Genomic DNA, 16,418 nt, shown 5'->3' on the forward strand with positions numbered 1-16,418 from the left:
TGATAAAATTTGATGTACGGTGAAAGCGTTTAAATTTAACTGTTCACTCATTATGATTATTGTTAAACGACGGTCTGATCTCACAAGAACCCTCACACGCTCAACGTTTTCGTTAGATTTTGAAGTTGAAGGTCTCCCTGAGCGAGGTTGATCTTTAACGTGTTGTCGGCCTTCCAAAAATGATTTGTGCCAGCGGAAAATTTGTGCTCTTAATAAGAAACGTTCCCCGTAGGCCTGTTTCAACTTTTCAAAGATCACACTCGCGGATCTCCCAAGTTTAACACAAAATTTGATTGCACAACGTCGCTCTAAATTCCGATGCTCCATTTTCGTAACACACAACAAAAACACAACTTCACTGATGGCGCTATCAAAAATAATGCGTTGGCTGAACGGAGTTTAAACTCGTACTGAGCATGTGGAAGGGATGAACAAACCGGTCTAGCACAGACCCGTAGACACACCGTTGCCAGATTGCTCGCAATGTTAACAATTTCATTACTTTTCGCACACACCTCGTATAAGTTATTGACATGCTTTTTGGACTATTTGTGAGTAAATTTAAAACGTTTTTTAAATATCTACCTTAAACACGATTTTAGTAATATCGGCTATTTGATATTTAAAATTGTTCATGTTAGATAAAAATATTCGATTAAGTCAAAATATCATGTTGTTAACAGATCAGTGTTGATCGTCTAAATTTTCAAAATATTGAATCAAAAGACAGCAACACGTTCTAATAAAACATAATTAGACTTATATTGTTCTGATTTTTATAATATTACGTATTTTTATATTACCATGCCATTCCATACACTTTTATATCTGTTGTCATCTCATTATGAATGAAAATAAAATATTTTAAGCAAAAAATTAACATTTCAATTTCTCTTTAACTTATAAAGTGGCACTATTTTCAGACATTAAAATCCTTTTCTTTTCTTTTTTTTACCTTTAAATTATAATTTTTTTAAGATTGATTTAAAAAAAGATATTTGGATAAGTATTACTTTTAAATAAAACCATGCGTTTTAGTGTACCGTTAAAAGATTATGTAAAAAAATGAGTAAATTCAATTTGGATTCTGTATATTATTATCTACATGAGAGATATTTTTCTTTTCGTTCCGACAACGGATCACTTTTACTTAGTTTTGACTTCTTTTTCTTTTCCCAAAAGGTTTTCTCTGTTGTTGTCGCCTTTCTTCCTTTCATTTATTCAAGTTCATACCTTTTTTTTCTATCTATCTGGAAACTTAGATTTTCGAATCGCTTTTCTAAATTTATCTTTACACAGATTCTTAGAAATGTTTAACGTTTTTAGATCTGTTTCTATTTCTTTAAACGGTCGGTTGGTCTTTGTGGCTCTGTTTATGTAGAAATGAAATATTTGTTTTGTCTATCTTCGGTATGTTCATTTTGCATAAATGCCCATAAAACTGTGATCTTCTTTCCGGATTAATTACGCTATTTTTTCTGTACGTTTGTAAATTTCTTTGTCACTTTTCAATTTGTAAATTCAATTTTCATATTTTGGTCCAAAAACTTTTCTTAAAATCCTTTGTTCTACTTTTGTTATTTCTTGTTCTGAAAAAACTGCGGACATTCTGCTCCGTACTTCTGCTAGAACTACAGTTTTACAGTGCCTCAATTATATGACGAGGATTTTTATTGTAAATGTTCTTCGTGAGGTGACAGGCAGTTTCCATTTTTCGTACTCTATTTCATCATCGCATTTTTTTCAATTATATTCGGTGTTATGATTTCTCCCAAATAATAAAATTTTTTAACTCTACTTATTTCTTTGTCGTTGAAAATTTTTAGGGTTCAAATTCTGTTCTCTTTGTCATTGGAAAACCAGTTAGTTTTTTCATCAGAGATTTGAAGGCCAGTTTTTCTTGCGCATTCGCTTAGTTTTTTGAATTTTGATTTAGGCTCGTCTATATCTCTTGCGAAAATTATAATATCGTCTGTGAAGGCCAGAATGTTTGTATTTATGAATCTAGTTTTAGTATCTATTTTTATGTTTTGATGTACGTTTAACTTTTTTAGCTCTTTCTCCCATTCTCTTATAATTTTTCTAGGGGACAGTTAAGGAGATTATTAAAGGCGCATGGGGGATTATTAATTAAAATATGTGTAAACGGTCATCTTTACGCACTTGAAACTGTTATAGTGGAATGTTCTCTTTCATTTTCTAGTATACTATCTGGCATACCATACCGCGATGAACAATTATGTGTCATAGTAAATATAACTGTATACTAGTGTACCATTTCTATTATTATATTGTATACTTGCATCGTATGGTGATGAATTACGACTCCATGCGTCGTGCTGGTTATTATGTAAATAATTGTTAGTATCTTTTATTAATTGTATTTGATTTTTGTACCTTTGGATATGTTTAGTATGATATAATACGATATGATTGTTATTTGATTTTCGTACTCTGGCTATTTATGTGGATATAGCCTTCTTTGCCCGTTTGTAACTGATATTTTGTAATATTCTGTTGCGTTTTCTAGTGTAATACGTGCTATAACACGCTGTCATCAATAATAATGTGTTTTATTGTGTTACTTACTATTTTATAAATTATGTTTTGTTGTTTTTACTAGTGTTATTATATTTTGTTTCTAGGTCGCGCGGTGACGACCTATACCTGAATATGTCGTGCTGATTATTGTGTAAATAACCGTTTATATGTTTTAATTGTGTCTGATTTTGTACTTTGGAACTGTTGTTACAATATAATTTGTCGTGCTTTCTTGTGCATGGCCTGAATTACGTGATCGAAGGCGCTTGTACTTCCGAATACGCCATATGCACAACTAATTGTTAGCGGGACGGACGGACACGGAAGAAGAAAGAAGGAAGAATGCAGATAGATTGGGTTGCGGCTCAGGAAGTGTGCCGATAGATGGAAAAGGGAGGCGTGTTATGATAGATTGGGGAATACGGGATAATATGGAAGATTAGAATAGAACGAGATAATATTGCATGTTACGATAGAAGAGGGGAACCGGCGACAATAATAAGGTCGACGGGGGCTCGAAGCGCTGAACCGTGCTGGGCCAGGGAGGCATCCTTCATGCTGAGGATGTCTTGGTCCGATCACACTCAAGGGTGATTGGGTCGAAACATTTCGATAACGCATGAATGACTTTCGAGGTTTGAGGGCTGGACGCGCGATGGTCGGGAGGGGGGTATGCGTGGAACATACTCGGACCCCAACTAGAGGTAGTGATGGGGAGGTAGTCTGGAGAGGGGCTACACGGCATTCAGAAGCAGAAGTCGTGCGGCTTCAATGAACCAGTTGGGACCCCGGCGGGATGTCCAATGTGTGGACGGTGCTGAAGGGTAGTGGTTAGTCATCGCCGCGTCACGTCAGGCCGCAACGTCTTTTAGCTACCGGTTGCCCTGGTGTGAATAAAAAAGAAAAGATAGAAAGACGAAAAAAAATTATTTTTTCATCTACTTTCATTGAACATATTTTTTTTAATTATAGGACAATAATTAACCAAAGTTAAAATTATCTTTTACAAACAGTAAATATGATGCGAACGATTTACATATAAAAAAAAAAAATTGTATGACATGGAAGGAATAATTTCATTTCATAATGTTTGTACAAACTTTAAAGCCTTCGTTTATAAAAAAAAAAAAAAATACATTTGTCTTAAAGATTGGACTTTAGTTTTATAGCCCGTTTTAAATTTCTACATCCCCTAATAAGCTAAAAGTTACTGGAACGGATCCAGCTTCTGAAAGACATCGTAACAGTAGTTACATAAAAATTCTTCAAAAGAGTAAAACATTTTTTTATGAAGACAATATTAAAATTATTCTTTAGTTCTTGGGTGATTAAGTGGTAAATATTATATAAAATTGCGATGTCTTCTCCATTTAGGAAAAAAATTACTTCTCTACAACCGTTTGCAAGACTATTTTTCTTTTATACTTACTTTTTATAGAGAAGACTTACTAGTTTTAGAAGAATTACTAGTTACCGCCTAAAAACTTGATTTATAAAAAATTCATGTGATCGGTTTAAGCTCCATGTTAAGATAAATTTTATCTTATCTAAATTTTATTAGGCTACATCATAACGGTTTAAATTGCTTTAGAGGTAACTTTACGTTTTCGATTATGATAACCTAAAATACTTTTTCTTAAATTTTTGGGCATAGTTGTTTTTATCTTTATATAATATAAAAATAAAATATATAAATATTAGAAAGTAGAAATATTATTTTTATGACGTTTATTTTATTTTTTCATTTATTTATTTATTTTTAATATGTACTAACATTTTAGTTACTTCTAATGATGGCCATCCAATTTTAGATTTAAGATAAAGTTTTGTAAAATGTTTCTCGAGCGTTTTCTTGTTTTGTTTTCCTCCAATTTATTCAAATATCAAATATTTAGCGTAGCTTTTCCTTCGTATAAAAATAATAATAATTTATTTAAATACGTTTTATTTGAACATGTTTTTTATTAGTACTTACTTGGCTAGATAAAGAATTGCACAGTCACAATGCCATGGATTTTTTGCTAATTTCAATGACACAAGATTTGGTACGTAGTTAAGACAATCGGTTGGAAGATACTGAAATTTATTACTGTCCAGCTGCCTGCAAAATAACATCAATATCACAGTATCAATTCTTTTTATAAAAACAATACAAAAAAAGTAAAAGAAAACGCGTTTCTACTCATATAACATAACACAATTTTTCGTAACCAAAAAGTTTGATTAGGTTTTATTGTTTATTTCATTTCAGTTAAATTGTTTCTTCTTAGAAAAATACAATTTTTAATTAAACTTTCATAAAATAACTATTTGTATACCTGTCGTCAAATTTACCTTTCACACACACACACACACACACCAGATAAAGAGAGAGTGAGAAAGAGAGAGAGAGAGAGAGTGTATCATGAAGTTCTTCCTGGACTTTCCCAACCTTATTCTACTCGTAAAAATAATGTAAAAAGTTGTAAAATGCTTCGTTTGCGAGTTACGGCTAGTGAAAGATTTCGCTCGGCTTTCAGCAACTCCGTTGAAAAAAGGCCGTACTGAAATTTTGGGACGTTAACTAAGGGACAGAATTAGGGATATCTTATAGGTTTGAACCTGAGAAATCGAATAAAATAGGTTTCGGAACCGTATCTGCAGTAGTTTTTCAGAAAACTGAGGTAAAACGAATAAATTGGGGCAAAAAACAGTGTTTTCTAGTTTGTCGTACCATAACATTGTTGAATGGGTAAAAAACACAAAACATTTAAACAAAATTTGAAGAAAATTTAATTCTGAAGAAAATGGTGTAAAATTTTACTTTACTACCGTATACTAGACTATTATCTAAATTATTTTTATTTATTTATCTTTTATTTTACAGTTATCTTTAATCTCCAGTTTTTAGAAAAACATTTTAACAGTAAATTTTGTTTCTACGTATCACCAAAAACAGATTTGGTCTTTGTTTAAACTAAATAAGTACTTTTCTGACCAAGGTAGTAATGTGCTGTTTTTAAATAGAACTAGAATTTTTCTAACTTTTCTTTGTTTTATTCAACTTATCTTATACCAAATTAAATAGAATTTAATTTTGAAGGTGTTTTTTAAGTTTAATATGTTTATTACCCACTTAAAGTTATTGTACGTCAAACATCAAAAATAGGATTTTTATCCCAATTTATTGGTTTTCATCCCAGATTTCTCAAAGGCTACTCAAAATATTGTCCTGGAATCTATTTTATTTGATTTTTCATGTTAATAATTATAAGAAATTACTAATTCTGTTCGTCAATTAACGTCCTATTAATTTCAATATGACCTCATTTCACCGTGGTATCTGAAATCCGAGCGAAATCTTTCACTAGCGGTAACTCGCTAACGAAGCATTTAGGACATATGTTTATATAAACGTTTTCCATTATTCTCACTAGTAGAATTGATTATGAAAGCCCTGGAAGAACCTCGTGATACATTCTGTGTTTGTATATATATATATATATATATATATATATATATACAAATTCCTCCTGATACATTATATATATACTTAAAAATTACATTGCAGTTTAGAAGGAACCTAAAATTCCTTCCTAACAAAGTCGTGATCTTTTTGTAATACTTCATCAATAATGTCATATTATTTAAAAACAAGCAGCAATTTCAAGATTATGAAATGCAGTGAAAAATACGATGTGATGAACATAACTTTAGAAAAATCTGATAATCCATGAAGAGGTACGTATCGCCCACCGGCTGAGTATTGCACCACTTAATGCAGTATCAGTTTTTATACGACAGAATGTACAACCACATCATCTGATTGGTTTGCCAAATTTTACCTCATCTTTTACAGAAAATAGATTTTATCTTTTTCACTACACATACCAGTTCATATACATTTACTTATGTGTATTAACACTTTTTACTATCGAAAAATTTCTTGCATTAAAATACTTCAAGTCGGCTCGAATTTTTATCAGAAATTTGTAAAAGAAACGTCTTTTATACATTTAATACGCAAACGAAAACTTATTATTTTTTTTTCATGATTAATTCTTCACATTAGCTCGACGTTTGGGCCATTGGACACATCGTTTAGTCTCCACATGGACACTAACTCCGTTAATTATGATAATATAAAAAAATAATAATTTAAAAATAAAAGTGGAGATAAAAAAGTTTATAATACAAAAAATAATTTCTTTACCACAAAATAAAATAAAAATAAAAATGTTTCAGCTATATCTTCTATTCATGTCATTATCAATATATGAATAATATTAATAAACAATGTACTCTTTTTTTATTCTGATAAAAACAGACAAAACAATTTTCTATGACTACATAATTATTATGATTAATTTCATATATATATATATATACTAGATTATACAAACTGGTGTCTAATATTTACGAAAATGGGGAAGTTACGTCAGACTTTAGAAAGAGTGTTGTAGTCATGATACCAAAGAAAGCAGGAGCTGATAAATGTGAAGAATACAGAACAATTAGCTTAACTTGTCATGCATCAAAAATTTTAATTAGAATTCTATACAGAAGAATTGAGAGGAGAGTGGAAGAAGTGTTAGCAGAAGACCAATTTGGTTTCAGGAAACGTACAGGGACAAGGGAAGCAATTTTAGTGCTCAGATTAATAGTAGAAGGAAGTTTAAAGAAAAACAAACCAACATATTTGGCATTTATAGGCCTACCAAAGGCATTCGATAATGTAGACTGGAATAAAATGTTCGCATTTAAAAAAAATTAGTGTTCAAGTGCAGAGATAGAAGAACATTTGCTAACATTTACAGGAACCAAACAACAACAATAGTAATTGAACCTAAGAAAGAAGCCGTAATAAAAAAGGGAGTCCGACAAGGATGTTCCCTATCCCTGTAACATTTTAATCTGTATATAGAATTAGCAGTTAATTATGTTAAAGAACAATTTAGATCCGGAGTAACGGTACAAGGTGAAAAGATAATGAAGCTACGTTTTGCTGATGATATAGTAATTCTTGCTGAGAATAAAAAATATTTAGAAGAAACAATGAACGGCATGGATGAAGTCCTACGCAAGAACTACCGCATGAAAATAAAAAAGAACAAAACGAAAGTGTTGAAATATAGTAGAAATAATGTAGATGAAGCAGTGAATTTAAAAATAGGAAGAGAAACCATTAAGGAGGTAGAAGAATTTTGTTATTTAGAAAGTAGAATTATTAAAGATGGACAAAGCAGGAGCGATATAAAATGCTGAATAGCACAGGCAAAACGAGCCTTCATTCAGAAATATAATTTTTGCATCAACAATTAATTTAAACGACAGGAAAACATTTTTGAAAGTATATGTTTGAAGTGTAGCTTTATACGGAAGTGAAACTTGGACGATCGGAGTACCAGAGAAGAAAAGATTAGAGCTTTTGAAATGTAGAGCTATAGGAGAATGTTAAAAATCAGACGGGTAGATAAAGTGACTAATGAAGAGTTGTTGCGGCAAATTTATGAAGAAAAAAGCATTTGGAAAAATATACTTAAAAGAAGATTGATTGATTGGCATGGCACTTCTCCCGCTACCACCTATTTGTTCGCCATAAAGCATAAGACCGAATGTCTGTTTCACAAACGGCTACTGAGCCTCGAATCAGTTTAGCGACCAGTATCCTAACTAACTCCTAGAACTAACCTAATTGCGTGAGCGAACTAAGCATGGTGCCACACACCACTTGTTTTGTGTCCCACCGCTCACTTGCCATGTTCTAAAATGGGTAGGGCACCCCGTCAACTACTAAAATATATATGACATTCAATAAATTAAATTTGTTTTGTCAAGACAGCAATTTGCTGCCACGCCTAGGTCGCTGAATGCCAGCAAGTACCTGTCCACCAATATTAAAGCGCTTGGAGCTTTAATTGGCTGATGGCCAGCCATAACTCTCGCGTAGCTTCCTACAGCAGTGAGGTAGGAGTCTTTCCCTTAAATAAACTACTGATGTCGGTTGAACAAAGCAACGGCATCAAGGAACACCCACACGGTCCGACAATGCGGCTCACGGGCTGATATTGACTCGCCACTTATGAGTGATCAATTTTCCCCTTGACCACTAAGTTTCAGGTGTATTCAAGTTTCAACTGAACGAAATTTAGAACCGGTGTATTGAGATCACCGTTCCGCTCCGGTACAGAACCGGCTCGAAACCGCATCCCAAATACCTCGGCCCCCCTGCCTCTTCTGAATTTCCACATGGCCGCCTGAACTTTCACCACTAAATCGATTGAAAGAGCCTTTCCCAATACGGTGGTAGCCTCGTAGGAGGTTGTTTTAAAAACACCAGTGCATACTATTAATGATTTGCGCTGGGCACTCCTTAAAATTCCGAATAAGTGCTCTGTTTCTGTCCAACCTATGCGCCCAAACGGACGCAGCTTAAGAGGCGATACTTTCGAAGACACCTCGGTACACAATTTACAAATGACGGCCGGACAGCCCGTAATCCTTCCGAGCAATCCTCCTAAGCTTACGCATCACAGAGATGGCGTCCGCCGCTATTTGCCTAATGCAGTTTCTAAACAGCAACTTCTCATCAAACAAAATACCTAGGTAGTTATGAACTTTAGCTTGGCTAATTACACAGACTTTATACTTAATGTCGGGATTACGACTGTACGATAATTTGTCTGCACTCTTGAGAAGCATCAGCTTCGTATTGAGCACAGAATTCTTTAAATCGCTCATGTCCATCCAGCCCTCCGCGGTCGACAAAGCCGCCTGCGTCCGGTCTTCTAGCTGCGGTTGTGAATTACCACGACCTATCAGGAGACAGTCATCGGTGAAAGCCTGGGCCGTGACTCCTTCTGGGAATGGCAGTCCCAGAAATCCGTCAAATATCAGCTTCCGCAGCAGGGGACCGAGAACGGAACCCTGTGGGCTATCCCTGGTGACGTATTTTTCCACAACTAGGTGCGCATAATTAAACAGATCCTTACGGTTGGTGAAATAGTCACGTACCACGACCTGCAGGGCTACGAGAACATTGCGGCGTTCCAACTCATAGAGGACAGAACTCCAACACAAGGAAGGAAATGCTGCCTCTATGTCAAAAATGTCCAAAACATATTTACAGTTGGCGCCTTCCACCTGGCAAGAGCATTTAAGATGCAATTCTCGGTGCCAACCCCTCTCATGATGCCATACTGGGCTCGATTTAGAAGCGAGTTCGTAGTTAAAAGAGGAGATAGACTTATAGGCCACATATTAAGGCATCCTGGAATAGTCGCTTTAATATTGGAGGGAGAGGTACAAGGGAAAAAGTTTGCAGCCAGGCAACGTTTTGAATATGTAAAAGAAATTGTTAGGGATGTAGGATGTAGGGGGTGTAACGAAATGAAACTAGAAACGAAATGAAAATGAAAATGAAACGAAATGATGTATCGACTGGCACTAGATAGGAAATCTTGGAGAGCTGCATCAAACCAGTCAAATGACTGAAGACAAAAAGAAATATATACTAGCCGGTCGGGGCTTGCTTTGTATTCCAGACCGTCTAACCAGGACCGCGGCTAGCTTCACTTGCAGTTACCGTCTAGCAAGAGAGCTGTACTTCCTGGACCCCCGCAGTGTTCGTTACCTTTTGTTGTGAGAATAATATTGATAAATAACAAATAAAGAATTCAGGCTTTATAGAAACCAGCAAAAGAAACAAAATACAGAATAGTAGTAACTGTAGTAATTAAGGTACAGACACCCTTTCAGGATGAAAAATTCATCAATTATTTCTGTTACCGTGGTAGCAGAAATATAATAATGAAATAAAGGAATTAATCTTTTTTTTTAATGAATATCTTAAATTCACAACTTCACCCTGAAAGGGAGTAGGGTCTCCGTCTAAGGCGTAAAGCCTTCCCTCTGATAACACAAATTTATCCTGCAAATTTGAAAGCAATCGGTTGATTGTTGATTCTGGCATGAGGCGAGAACAAACAGATAAACTTTCGGCATTATATATAAGATACATGTTACATGGGTAATCTTGATGATGGCCTGTATTGAAAAAGAGATAGTTTTTTTTATTATACATTATTTGTAAGAGGTTATTATTTATTATTTTTAATATTTTTATATTAATTATAACAACTGATTATATGGTTATGTTTCTTAAAAATAAAAAAAATAGTTGATGAAAAATGTAAATACTGTGTTTGAGTATAAATATACTTATATTCACATACATAAATATCGGGTGGCGTAAAACCCACCCGTTAGGGGGTCTGTTCCCCTAATTACATCCTTAATGTAAAATCTTAAGTCATCAAATCACATAAAAATGGCGGCCATTCAATTGTTCCTCAGCGTTCTATCGATTCAGAAAAAGTTTGATGTTGGCAGTTTGTAACTTGCAGAGCATAGTAAGGTGTTGCCACATCTTATTGTCAAACATAGGACAAAAAAGTCATACATATATGCCTGTTTAACAGCTCCATAATAATATATTGTAAAGTCCCAAGATTCCTTTTTTTTAATCACACGGCAAGTTTCTTTTCTATAATTACGATTTTTAGTCAGATAAATAAATACAATTTTGGTGGTTTATTAAGCCATTCAATTAGAAATATGCATCGGCAAACCATGTCGCTAGAGAAATGAGGATCTACATTGCAAATGATAATAAATTCCTAATAAATATTCTACTATTAGTCAAAATAATCTTTATACGTTCATGAAATAATCTTAGCCGAGAAGTTAAGGTTTCTGTAGGATATTTCGCCTACTTTTTTAGGTATTTCCAAATTAATACTTTTACGGATGACATTTGAAGGCTCTTTAATAATGTCTTCGCAACAGGTTTTTTGTTTTCTAAAATGAACACATTATAGGTTTTATTTTATTATGGAGTATATTCAACATCCGGTATTTTAAAATTTACACGTTCAGTTTGCGGAAATGTTGACGGGTTGGTGGTGGAAATTTAAGAAACTCGTATATAATTCTTTATTTACGATAGCAGTATCCTTATTAATTTTATATAAAAACTGAAGCGTAAAGGTTTCGTTTTTTTGTATAGTTAAACGCCAATAGTTTTTATACAGATATAACATTGATCTGAACAACAATTACATAGTAATTGAATCGGCTAATTATTAACGGTTGAAAACAGAAATTTCCCACCTATAATCAGAATATTATAGAATTTAAGTCTGTGTACAGGGAAAACTAACTATTAGCCAATTCTGTTCTTACATAGGTGTGGGAATTAAAAAAAGATTGTGTAAAAATTTTGAGTTAAATTAGAGGGTTACATTAAAATAGACCGAAAAATAATAAAAATACGTTTAAATAACACATATTTAATGAGGAATGCTTCTCAGTACGAGCATCTCAATAATGCGGTATTTGTCGTGGTGATATGTATATATATACATTTTCTTGTTCTCCAAAGTGTCTCTCGATAAACTACTTTCACCATTATATTAAAAAATTTCTTTCAATCCATCAGTCTCGAGAATTGTTTGCCAACAAAAAATTCCTTTTTTACATTTTTAGCTGATGTAAGTCGGTCAGTAGGTAACTGAAAGCATCCTGTACGAATTTTCTTAGCGAACATATCACATATGGGAAATACTGACTCGCTTTATTTTCCAACAAGATTCTTTGTAGCTACCTCATTTTGGACTGCACGGTGAAACATCAGCTAGAAACATCCACAAAAATCAATAACCAATCTGTGATGGTGACTTGAGAATTTTCTTTAATTTTATTATGAACTATCTTTTAAGTCCTTCGTTATTTGTAGAGGGTTGGCCGGATGCTGTACGTCGTGTTTGTTCGTAATTTACTGTTCCAAACGTATCACGGAATTTTCTAGTTTATCGTAGTTGTACATTTTTTTCATTGTACATTGTGTAGGCAGGCCACGTTTGGAATATGTAAAACAAATTGTTAGGGATGTAGGATGTAGAGGGTATACTGAAATGAAACGACTAGCACTAGATAGGGAATCTCGGAGAGCTGCATCAAACCATTTGTCTGCATTTGTCTTCAGTCAAATGACTGAAGACAAAAAAAAAAAAAACATTTTTTTCATTCGTTAATTTTATTACCGAACACAGTAAGCACTTGCCTGTAAATTTTAGCTAGTATCACGCTTTGTAAATCCATGAAAAATAAACTTAATAAAATTGTACAATATGTGTTTACGAATATTGTATATTTAATTTTTAAACCGAAAAACTCAAAAGTAAACGGCTATAAGTAGAAAGTAGTACTATGTAAATAATGCCAACAAATCAACTGATTTAATTCTCTCTGATATTTCAACCTTTAACTGAGATATTTTGGAACGGGCATCAATTTAAAAAAAATGATTAGTAGTACAATTAAACCCAAATAAGTTTCAAAATAAACAAGTTAAGAATCATCAATTAATAATAATTTCCTTACCGTTTGAATAATTTTTTATGAAAATTTTATTAATAAAAAGTTATATCGCCTATAATTGCGAGAAATATTATAGACTTTGAATGATAATGTGGAATAAGAAAACCAAAAACTAAACTGTGAGAAACAGATAAGACATAAATTTAAAAGTTAGAATGTAGGATAAACAAACCCATTAAAGATATTATAAAAGGAATATAATTTTTAATAAAGCAGTCCTTGCTTTTAATGATTCTATATTAAATTTTTAACTAGTTTTTTTCGTAATAAAATCATTTAGGTAATCGATTTTTAAATAAGGAACAATAATCATCATAAGATCTACTGCTATTTTTATTTCTTATTTTTAAAAATTTTGATTCTGAAAATAAAACTTTTTCTGATAAAAATATCATTATAATAATGAAATCTCGCAGCTGTTGAAGAAAACTAATTAATCTGAATAGAAAATTTGGTAATTACCATGAAAGAAAAACGCTTATGTTTATCTTACAAACTACTTAATCGTAAAAATCCGACATTGAAATTTTGGGCCGATATATGCGCTTTCCCTTTATACTATTAAACCACCTCTCCTTTTGATTGCAATCGACTGAACCAAATGTGTCCATAAAAGCTTAAAATCAAAAGAAAAAACTGGATTTTGTACTTTTTCTCAACTTCAGTAATAAAAGCTCATTGAGAGCTTTTCAACGATGTATCATAAGTGGTACTTGTTTTCATTGGTTCCAGAGTTACAGCCAAATAACATCTTAATTAATGAAATATTTGGATTTAACAGGGGGAAGGCACATCGGTTCGAATCAGATTTATTTCCTTTTTTTAATTTAAATATATTGATTTATTAATAAATTATTAACCTGTCATTGTAAAAAAAAAAAAAATTATGCTGAACACAATAAAATAACAAAAAAAAATTATCAGAAGTTTTTAATGAAATAAAATTTTATTTACGTTTAATTAAAAAAAAAATGTATAAATTTAATTTAATAGGCGTTCAAGGAAGTCATATGTTGTCTAAATCAGATTTTTTTTTATGAACGAGCGGGTATCAACAGCTACGGTCATTAGCTCAATGGAAATTGGTGGATTATGAAAAGAAGTCGTTTACCTGACCAGGATTCGAACCCGCGGTTTTTACACGAAATAACTGATTTTAATTTTTCACTTTTTTCCTGAATAAAACTGGAAAATATTTTATTAAAATGAATTAAATTTTACTTTTTTCTATAATGAAATATAATGTTTTAATTTAAATCTATTATCTGAATAAAATATAACGGTTAGCACTTATTTAAATATCTATTTTGTTGATCTTGTCTGCCAGTCGGCTAAAGCTAAAAATCGCTGACCGCAATTATATAAAAATGTTGAATAATATCTTCCTAAAATTGTATTGATTTTTTTAGAATTAATGTTACACATTTTTACAGCTGGGATTATAATAATACATTGTTTGTCCAGTCAGCTTGCCGTTTCTTATAATAAAGATTCGTCAAGTTAAATTTCTCATATTAAATATTTGCATTCGATCTCTTTTTATACCAAAATAACTTCGTGTTTCTCATTTTAGAATCGATAAAAATAACAGGTGTAAATTTAAATCCATGCATTATCTGTCCCTCTCTTGACGCAACCTTCGTTTGGTTCAAACATACAGTTTAATTTTCCTTCAATATATCTACTAAATTTATTTTTTCTGATCTTGTTTTTTTATACCCTTCATTAGAGTTTTTGAAATGTTACATATTTAATTAGGTTCAGAATTAAACATCTACAAGGTAATTCGTTAGTTGATCGTCATGTCATTTTTAATCGGTAATTAATACATTTCTTGTTGTTACAAATTAAAATTTTTTCAAACAAACTTTCCATTCTATTACATACGAGATAGTTTTATAAAGAGCGGTACAGTTGATTTTACCATAAGTATACGATTAAGTTACGGTTTAGTTTTTATATACCAAATCAAAATTACTATAACGATTAGGTAATAAAAGTCTTTAGTGATCTGGTTATTAGAAGATGTAAATTGATATAAACAATTTAGTTCTTAAAACATACGGTTTGATTACAAATACATAAAATGAGTAATTAAACTTTAATAGAAAGACTTTTTATAATTTATTATTACCAAAAGTTACGGTGTAATGGATCATCATATTTAAATAATAATTAAAAGTATTATTCCATATAAAAAATATTTTTTTTTATAAGTGCTGCATGTAAATAATAATTCAAAATATTTTATGAACGGAATTCAAAGAAATTTTATCATAATGTAAGCAATCAAAGTATTCGTTCAATCGGAAAGATATTTTCAAGTATCGTTTTTCAATAAAAAATATATTCATAACGTACCTAAATTTCACAGATGGAATTTTATTTTTTTTTTCCTCTTTAAAAATAATAATAAATATTGTGTTAATTTTCTGACATATAAACTTGATCTTTCTCTACATTATAGATTCAATCTCATGAACCAAACTTTTGTGTGAACACACACACACACACACACACACACACACACACACACACACACACACACACATACACACAGAGTGAGAGAGGAGAGAGAGAGAGAGAGAGAACACTGATCAAAATGTATTTTGATAAAAATTTTAACTTAATATTTTAACAAACAAATTTAAAAATATATTTTATCATTAATTGTAAAACATATGTTGTTTATAAATATACTTTTTAAAATAAGTATTAAACTTATATAAAAACAATCTAACCCCTTTTTTTTTGTTTAGAGTTCTAGATTTTAAGATAGTTTATATTTTCTTTCCTTTTCTATTAACGTAATAAGAATTGTTTACTTTTTTATATAGAGTTGTAATGTTACTCTACTAGAACTGGAAGAATAATAAAATCACAAATTCTTTCATAGCATTTTTCTTTATACACAGGAACAAGAAAACTGTGGTTACTTTAATCGAAGTTTTTTTTTCATATTTTCTTCTTTTTTTTTAATATGATCAAAGATGAAAAATTATTAAGTAAACAAAACGAAAAATATTTTAAATTCTCTAAGGAATACTTTTGATAAGAATATTTTTCTTATAGATCATATCGTGTTTTAGTATTAGAATTTCCTTTAGGGTTATACATATTTTTAGTCTCTCTTTTTTGCTTTATGTAAATACGCTCTTTATTCGTAGTGAATAATGTGTTTAAATATTACACTGGTATCAACCGTTTCACCAAAACGGCTGGACCGATTAACATTTTATATATATATATATATATACACACACAATATACACATATAAGCCGATATTGGAAAGCTTTCAGCAGCCAAAATAGCTAACGCGAATTGTTTGTTAACACACAATATTACAAGAAAAAGGTATTGTAAGATGACCGGCATAACGGACCCGAGTAACTGTTTCCAACCAATTAAGAAAAAAGTAGTAGAAAATATAATAATGGGAGAAATACAGAAAGGGACT

At 31.7% G+C, this 16,418-nt stretch overlaps 1 protein-coding gene across 3 annotated transcripts in view; it reads right to left on the minus strand.

Moving 5' to 3' along the window:
- The window catches only part of LOC142331046 (uncharacterized), a 109,386-nt gene that overhangs the window by 9,945 nt on the left and 83,023 nt on the right, over positions 1-16,418 (minus strand). For all 3 annotated transcript variants that reach the window (XM_075376677.1, XM_075376675.1, XM_075376676.1), the window contains one exon: positions 4,517-4,642. In XM_075376677.1, coding sequence (XP_075232792.1) covers positions 4,517-4,642 — 126 coding nt within the window. The remainder of the gene's footprint in view (positions 1-4,516; positions 4,643-16,418) is intronic.

This window comes from Lycorma delicatula, chromosome 10 (genome assembly GCF_047948215.1).
Source record: "Lycorma delicatula isolate Av1 chromosome 10, ASM4794821v1, whole genome shotgun sequence".
NCBI classification, from domain to species: domain Eukaryota; kingdom Metazoa; phylum Arthropoda; class Insecta; order Hemiptera; family Fulgoridae; genus Lycorma; species Lycorma delicatula.